We start from the raw sequence: 8,813 nt of genomic DNA, 5'->3' as shown, positions 1-8,813 counted from the left end.
TTGAACCCAAGCCCTCTTTGATAAGAGACTCACAATTTACCGTTGTGTTTTAGGCTCTTGCCTAAATGATAGGTAATTTTATATTTAAGTAAAAATTATATTTAAAATGGAAAAATTGATATTAACAATTTGATTGAAAAGAAGAGGAAATAAAAATAATTGTAATGACAACATTTTCTTAATTATTACTTTATTCAATTTTCAAAAATAAGCTATCTTAGATTTTTAATTGTTTTCTTCAATTTTTCAATTTCCACTATCTTGTAATATTCATTTCTCCCTCCTTTTTATTTTCTTTTTATTACTTAAATCAATTCATATATGTGTATTTCTTATTTTTATTTTTTAAGTTAGGCTAATATATTATTAGGAAAAAAAAAAAAAAATTTTTAATCTATAATTCTATTCAAGAATTCAAAAAACAATACACTCTAAAAAAAAATTTAAATAATTTACTTAATAACAATTTTTTATTTTTCACTTAAATTCATTAAATTATTTAATAATATTATAATTTAAATTTAATACCATATAATATTAAAGACTTACTCCACAACCACTTCAAATATTTGAAATACAAATGTTGTTCCTAAGTTGAAGTTAAGAGGTACTTTTTAAAATCCAATTCAATATAATAATATCATTATTTTAATATAATACTAAAATTTTCAATTGTAGCGATAGAGTGTGGGAGAAAAATAATACCCAACGCAGAGCATGAACAACATGACGGGCACGATGAAGTGTATTTTTCATGGAGCAGGCTGAGTGACATGGACATCACAGCGACCTCCTGAGCTTCAAAGATTTATGGGCTATGCATTCTGGGCAAGTCTATTGATATTTTAAAAAGGAAGTAGTCATTTAAAGGTGAGTTTTGCCAGGATATAACTTGATTGTCCAAGATACGATTTTTCTTGCATATAGATTGATCAGGATCTTCAACAGTTTTCAATATTTATTAAAACAATTACTGGTTTTTGGTTTGAAATTTTAGAAAAGGAAAGGGAGAGGCGTGTTGAAGAAGGAGAAGCTCCGTTGCCCCTGTTTGAGACATTCAGGATGAAATGTTTCAGATCCATGTGAAGATTGACCAGATTTGAGAGCTTTTGGGGGTGGATATCGTGATGCATTCGTAGGGTTTCTTATGTTTCCGTACTAAAACGAGGGTTTACATTGAGCCAAAAATTCTACTGCCGGACCTTTTCAGCCAATTTCACTGCTAATTATGGACTCTTCGACAGGGAGGTACGGGGCTCGAATTGTTGAATTTCAAATGACTGGAAATCGTAGATTATTAAAATCTTGTTATTTTATTACTTTGTGGTTTTCATGGAAATATCACAATTATTAATAATCTGAATAAAGATAGCACGACAATTTAGACTTGCTATCAAGTTGTAGGAAATGTTTTAGAGTGCCTAAGTTCTATTTTGTAATCATCATTGTATCTTAGAGAGTGTTCTTCTTTGCTTGGTCCAGATGTTTTGGTTTGGGGCGGTACCTTGTCTGGTAAATATCATGTCTCTGCTGGGTATCAGGAGATAACTAGACAATTATTTGGGGTCCCTTGGTGGAAGCAAGTTTGGAATGAAGTTTCTTGGTCCAAGTGCAATTTTTTCATGTGGCTAGTGGCTCACAACCGTTGTCTTACCTGGGATAATCTTTGTAAACGTGGATTTCAGGGCCCCCTCTTATTGTGTTTTGTGTGGTAATGGAGAGGAGTCTGTCTCCCATCTGTTCTTCCATTGCTCCTATTCTACTCAGATATGGCACTTTTGGTGGAGCGCTTGGGGTTGCTCTTGTCGGCATGCTTCCTCTTTCCCTGAGTTCTGGGCCCGCTTGGGTACTGCTCCCTCCAAGTCTTCTTTTCTCCATGTTGCTTGGATTGCTGGCCCATCTTTCATGCTTTCGCATATCTAGTTGGAGAGGAATCGTCGCATATTCCAAGATGTTCGGCTTGGTGTTTTGCATCTTTGGTGGAAAATATCACATTCTCTTCAGGAAACTATTCTTGTGAAGTGTGAGCTTGATGGGGGTATGGATCCGGTTGATCTTGCTATCTGTAATCGCCTCAATTTTCATCTGCAGGATGGGGCTGCAGCTCATAGGTTTCCTTCTATGTCCAGGCAGCTTCACCATCAGAGGAAGGGTCGGGTTAACCGGGATGGGCACTGGACTCCTCCTCCCTGTGGAGTTCTGAAAATTAACACTGATGGTTCTTCCCGTGAGAATCCTGGTCCGGCTGGTATTGGCGGAGTGGCTCGTTGTAGTTCTAGGGATGTTAAATTTTTCTTCTCAGTTCATAAGGGTGATTATACTAACAATCTCATGGAAGCTCAAGCTATTTTATATGCTGTGGAACAGTGTTGCTTGCGGGGATGGAGTAAGATTATCTGTGAGTCTGATTCCCAGGTGGTGGTGAACATGCTTTCTTCGCAAGAGCTTGAGGATGTTAGTTGGCAGCTGGCCACTGTTGTTAAGCAGATTCTTTTCTTCTCTTCCTCTTTTCAATTCATTAGGTTCACGTATATTCCTCGTGAATGGAATAGAACTACTGATTGTTTAGCCAAATGGGCATCTAGTCATGATCCGTGTTGGAATATTAGGGATACGAGGCAACTGTCCTTTGAGATGGTGCAAAAATTTGATGATCTTGTTGCTCAGGATCGAGCTCCTTGTTGAGCTCTCCTTGTTGTATTCCTTTCTGTCTTAATAAATTTTTACCCCTCTTTTTGCAGAAAGAAGTGCAAGAGGTATGCTGATAGTTCTTTATAGAAAAGACAAATCAAAGAGATGTAAATTTAAAGAAGATAAACTATAGTAGAGGTTATTTGGTATTGGGATTAAAGAAGGTTAAATTGTTGATTACACTTATAGCAACCACAAGAATAAATGCATAGATATAGGAATCCATGTAGGGTTTAAAGTAAATGACAAATGAATGACTCATATAAAGTCCAAATACTGCCATGATTGCAACACTATCAAACCATGCCATGACTTTCTTCCATCGAGGGAAGGATGATAATTCTCATGACTATACAAATGGAAAATGAAGTGCATACTTCATAGATCCTAATTTAGAGCATCTTTAACAAAAATATGTAGTCTAGTATTGTGCATTTTCATGTCTATATGTCCTCTTCTCTATCTTTTCTCAATTTCTCCGCAATGTTCCCACAACTTCTCATTGCTTTGGTAATAGTCGTTTAATTTAAGAAATAGATTAATATTTAATTTACACATAACAACAATAAGAAAACAAAGACAATCAAAATATAGAAGTAATATAGTCAATTATGTGTTTCACTCTTAAATAATTTATATTACAAATATTTATGTGTTTTACCACTAAAGATTACATCCACATAAAAGTAGGGAAATATCTTATATTCAATTATAGGAAACCACACTATATCACTAAGTTTCCCTCCATCTCTGAGCTTCTTTGAAATTGATTTAACATAATTTATCTTATATTCAATTATAGGAAACCACACTGTATCACTAAGTTTCCCTCCATCTCTAAGCTTCTTTGAAATTGATTTAACATAATTTCCATTGAGAAACACACACACACACACACACACACACACACACACACCCTTAGTGTGTGTGTGTGTGAGAGATGATGATGATGTTTTAGGTATTAAAAACTATATTATGATGTGTAAATAGCATATGATGATTTACAAAAAAGGGTACCAAAATACATATTTTAGCAATACCTTAAAGTATATCTCTATCCATTTAAAAATAGTCTTGGTCACCAAGTAATTCATTAAAGGAGATCAATTCATTTCTTAATAACACCAAGCCATTACAAAGCATAAAAATAAAACATATTTTTAATATATCTCAAAGTAAAAGATTATAATATTTATCTTTAAATTATCTAACTACTCTCTATTATACTATATGAATATACTAGTATATAGCTTAAATATTATTTTTAATGTAAATGTATATTTATATACTAATAATTCTACATTTATTATTTAAAATAAATCTATAATTAATAATAAACTTCTTTAATTAAAATAACAAGAATTAGCACCATCAATTGAGAATTTTATTGTTACTTATCAATTCTAATTATAATAATATATTATTCTAATTTTCTAGAATTCCAAGTTGATTTTCTATACATATAGTCAAGCATATACAAATTATACTTTGAAAAAATAAATAACATTCAATTGCTACAATAATTAAATTTATACTGCCCAAAATAGAGTATGCAAGATAATTGGATTGTCATGTAAGTACAATGTTGAAGTCTTACACTTCCCTTGGGAGAAATATATTAAGACTTAAATTTACCTAAAAATGAAAAATGATTATATTCTTCAGAAATCTAAAGAGAGATCAAATACAATAAATATATTTATCATTGTTAACATCCAAGCAATGGGCTCTCCTTTACTTCCCTTCAAATGTCTCAAGATGCCTTTCTAACATGAGGACATGTGAAATCATCTAATATTTTGTATATTTGAGAACTTAAATTTGAGGTAGAAGAACTATGCGCCTTTTCAGATATCAAAGCTTCTATTTATAAACCAAAAACCAAAACATGTATCTTACTAAGACTTGCAAAATTGAGTTGTTTATATGATCCAAAAACCTTCCCAATTGGAACTCATGCGTTGTCATATATGATCCAAATGCCTCTACTCTTTGACATGATTCAAACAACCTAAACGTGACACACAATTTTAGACAAAAAACATTATTTGGGCCCAACTCTGCTTTATATTATGTATGTGAATTTAGAGAAAGGATATTGCGTCCATCCAAGCATAATAGGTAGAGGTGTTTTTCAGACACATGAGTTTTTGAGATGTAGCTACAACTCCCTTCCAAACATGAACCCAAATTGTGGAAGTATAGACAAGGTACATGAATAGTTTAGCATGATGGTTCAAAGAAATGTGGTCTGCAATGACCTCCAGATATGCACAATTTGGATTTGGATTAGTTAGAAAAGTTATGGAAAATTTAAAGAAAAATGTGATCACAAAATGTACATCAAAATTTTCTAACATCCTTATTGCCTATGCCAAAATAAGCATTGATTTTCTCAACCACTGCTACTAAAACAAAATGTGTTAAAAAAACTATTTATTTATTTATTAATATTTTTCTATATCTGCTAGTGTTGAGTTGGAAGAAATGGATATTTTATTAGAAATTTTGTTCATGAAGGGTATTCACTTGATTTTAATTTGTATGTTCACTATTTTAATTCCAATTACTCAAATTATATTGTGCATCCATTGAGTTGGAAATAATAGTTTTCTTTTCCAATATTAGTTTATTGTAATGAATGGTAGTAAAGCTTTCATGGATTTTGTTTCCAGGTATTGCTCATTATTGGTGTACTTCAAATTTGGGGTTTTAGTCACATTAGTGGCTTGTATCTATTTATTTAGAATGAATTTTCTTTTCTTTTTCTTATGCATTGATTTTTAAGGAACCATAATTGTCATATGTCACTCTTGAAAGGTTGTAATTACAAAGTGATCACACATTTCATTGCACAAATGTCATTAGCACAAATTTCATTAACGGGTTGGATGCCTTTATTCCTTTCAATGACACCCCCCACCTCTCACTAAGCACCTTGATTCAATTGACAATAGTATTTGGGAACCTTGCATAATCTACGCAAAGCCTACTAGTAATAGGAGTAGTGCATGTGGAGCCTCAACATGGAAGCCTTTCCCATCACACTTCTTGACCAATATATGAAGAATTCTAATCTAAGCCTGCCCACCTTTTATAAGCCGTCGCCTGTTCTCTTTTTGTAAATTGCACTTCAGTTTGTACTTTGTGAGTTTTCATTTTGTAGCAAGGTTTCTATGATACTTCAAATAAACCCGTTTGTATTTGACTTTGTCTCTAAACATATTCTCCCACTCCATAATAGAAATCACTTGGAGGGCTTTTCCGAAAAAGCCCCCTCTAACAAACACATACAAAATATTGTCAAGAAGTTCTTGATCAAAATGTAAGGGCTTTACTCTAGTATTTAAAACTTTCGATGCCATCTTCTTCACATCCGCCACAGGATTATTATCTCTTCATACTTGCCTCTTGCAGATAATAACCTTGTACCAAAGGAAAAAAAAGTCTGTGAATTAGGTTGATAGCCTAGCTTTTTCATCTTCTTTAAAGCCTTCTCTGCATCATGCATTAGCTGTTTCTTGCAGAAGAAGTCTATGACAAAATTCTAATTACCCACACCAACAACATCTGCTTGATCATCTTTTACTTCCTCCAACAAACAAACCCTCAAATCTCACTTACTTTGATTTGTAAATTCTGTCAGGGACTGGTAGTTATCTGTTGATGATGCAATCTTAGTGTCTTTCATCTCTATGAAGAGATCTAGAGCACCATGCAGGTCCCTGTCTGACACACGTAACTCAATTAGATCATCATAGTAGCTGGCATCAAGCTGAAGTCCTACCTTCCTAACTTCCTTGAGAAGTATCGCAACCTCTGTAGGTCGTCGTGCTTTGCAGTAAGCTTTCAGAAGTGAAGAATAAACTCCAGCTCCTACTCAAACCTTAGCTGCTATACTTCATCAAGAATATCATGTGCCTTGTCTATCCAACCCAATGCAATACAAGCATCAATCACTTGAGCACTAGGAGAATTTTCTGTGGAAACAGAGCCTTCCTCCCAATGTACTTCGATAAGAAAATCAGCCAAATCAGAAACCTTGTCCACTTCCAAGTAGCCTTTCACGAGTTTTGCATAGGCTTTCTCATTTGGAATAAGTGTACGATTTTCTAGGCTAACAAGCTCTCCAAAATTAGCTTCTATTGTGGATTGCATAAGCGAATTCTTAGCCCCAGCCCTGAACATGAGATCACTCTGTATTTTTCTAGATTCTGAAGATCCTCCTAACTGTTTAGGAGTCTTGTCAATCATAATGGAGGCTGTTTCTTGTAGCTTATGTTGAACATGAGGTGCATTATTTAGCTCTGTACTAGACCTATGTGGATTCATCTCTATAGTTGACAATACTGATTTGGCTGCAGCTAGAGAGCTCCGAGCTACCTTTGCACATTTTAACATTCCTAGTATAACATCAGAGATAGCATCAAGATCACCAAAGTTAAAAAATTTCAAAAGAAGAGGATAAATGAATATACCGAATGTATTTACAGGCTTAATTTTAATGAACAAGGGCATTAAATTTGGAGACTTCCAGCTTTCTAAATAATGAAAGGGATAAACAAACAAAGAGACAAATCCGGAAAAACAAAAGGTTAAAAATGGAAAGCCAGCCTAAATTTCCCAATCCCTTAACAGATAGATGCCTTCATGCATGGCACCTATGACAATTCAATACGTTCTCATGCCCATTGCGTGAATTAAACTTAAACTCACGTGAATTACATCTTGTACTTATAAAGGTGGCTACTTCTCAATTCTCACAATGCATTGGATGCCTTGACAGTCCTTTACCACCTATGTTCCCAAAAACATAAAGATTAAATTAACCTTCTCATTAAGCTCACTCATTGCAATTCTATTTAACTAGGAAAATCATATTTGGCAAATGATAGCCCATAGGTAGTAACTGAGAAGAAATGCTAAGCATCAAGATTCAAAGACCCAGTATTTGCCCATTCAATGCCCATAAACTAAACAATTAGCTGTAGTGCTCTGACAACTTGATCTTGTATCTTTGCAACATGCTCAGAGAAATTCATGATCACAAATCTCACAAGATAGAGGAAATATTCACTTTTACCAAGGTACAAAAGGATGCAAAGGAAATTTATTTTGCCTTCTGTCAGTATAGTCCTGTCACTCCCTTTGCATGGTAACCATCAAGATGAGACTTGATGACAAATCAAAGTCAATCCACACTTAAACTTGGCACCCCAATTGAAGTTAGCCAACTTGCACCTAGTAAGTTGAAGCTAGAGTTGAATACACTAATTTGTCAAATTTCAATACACAAAATGTTAAAGAGATCAAATTTCCACAATCCATAGCATAATTGAAATATTTTTGGATTCGATTGTGTAAAGATTTTTTTAGCATCAACGTTTTGAATCACACCAAGTGATCCATCATCAGGATGAAGAGAGCAAGAGATGTCAAAACAAAATGTTTCTGGGGATAATAGCCCTATTTATCTCCTATGAAAGCCACATTCCATGTGAATACCCTTTGCATGATAACCATCCAGATTATATTCCCTTTCAGGTCAAAGTCACTCGAGTCTTGTATTTGGCTTCCCAATCGAAGAAATTGTGGACTTGCAAAACCCAATTTCATTCAACACTAAACATTTATCTTGGGATTATGACCTATCGATCCCCCATGGAAGCCCCATTTCTTGTAAACACAGAAAACCTTGACTAGCCCTTAGCAACATCAATCTGTCTAACCAAGAGTAGGATGTCATGACCCATCTGCCATAGGAACCAATTGGATCTTAAAATCAAAAAATAAATCAGCTTTTGACTTCGCCACAAATTCATGTTTACAAAAACACCTCAGCACAAAGCACAAATAATAAAACATCAAACTCTATGGAAAATTGAAACAATGAAACCATTGATCCAAAACCCTAGTTTAGTAAAAACTAAAATATAGAAGAACTCGCAGACAAAATCAAAAGCGTTAATTTTACAGCTGAATTCCAAAATGTAAACAAATCTGACTAACTGTGAAACAACCAACAGCTCAAAATAAATCCTCACACTACTCTTGTTGAGCCTATTTGGCACCACTGTGCAATTTCAATCCAAGACAACAAAATTGATCACACAAACTGAATA

At 34.0% G+C, this 8,813-nt stretch overlaps 1 protein-coding gene and 1 pseudogene across 9 annotated transcripts in view; one reads left to right on the top strand and one right to left on the bottom strand.

The window, feature by feature from the left end:
* Positions 1-661: 661 nt before the first annotated feature.
* Positions 662-8,813, top strand: part of LOC149563230 (uncharacterized) — a 47,175-nt gene continuing 39,023 nt past the window's right edge. For 7 of the 9 annotated variants that reach the window (XR_016364034.1, XR_016364033.1, XR_016364036.1 and 4 more), the window contains exons 1-2: positions 673-870; positions 998-1,248. Coding sequence is in view for 1 of the 9 variants with exons in the window: in XM_089826603.1 (XP_089682729.1) it covers positions 2,041-2,685 (645 nt within the window). In the remaining 8 variants the exon portion in view is untranslated. Of the gene's footprint in view, positions 871-997; positions 1,249-1,482; positions 2,748-8,813 lie in introns of those variants that run through there. The other 2 variants (XM_089826603.1, XR_016364035.1) reach the window with 2 other exon arrangements.
* LOC149563232 (pentatricopeptide repeat-containing protein At1g03100, mitochondrial pseudogene) lies at positions 5,649-7,580 on the bottom strand (annotated as a pseudogene).

The sequence above is a fragment of the Cupressus sempervirens genome, chromosome 4 (genome assembly GCF_028749045.1).
Source record: "Cupressus sempervirens isolate cs-2001-9-10 chromosome 4, ASM2874904v1, whole genome shotgun sequence".
Taxonomy (NCBI): Eukaryota; Viridiplantae; Streptophyta; class Pinopsida; order Cupressales; family Cupressaceae; genus Cupressus; species Cupressus sempervirens.
Note: the sequence above shows the minus strand (reverse complement) of the source record. Positions and strands in the feature narration are given on the sequence as shown.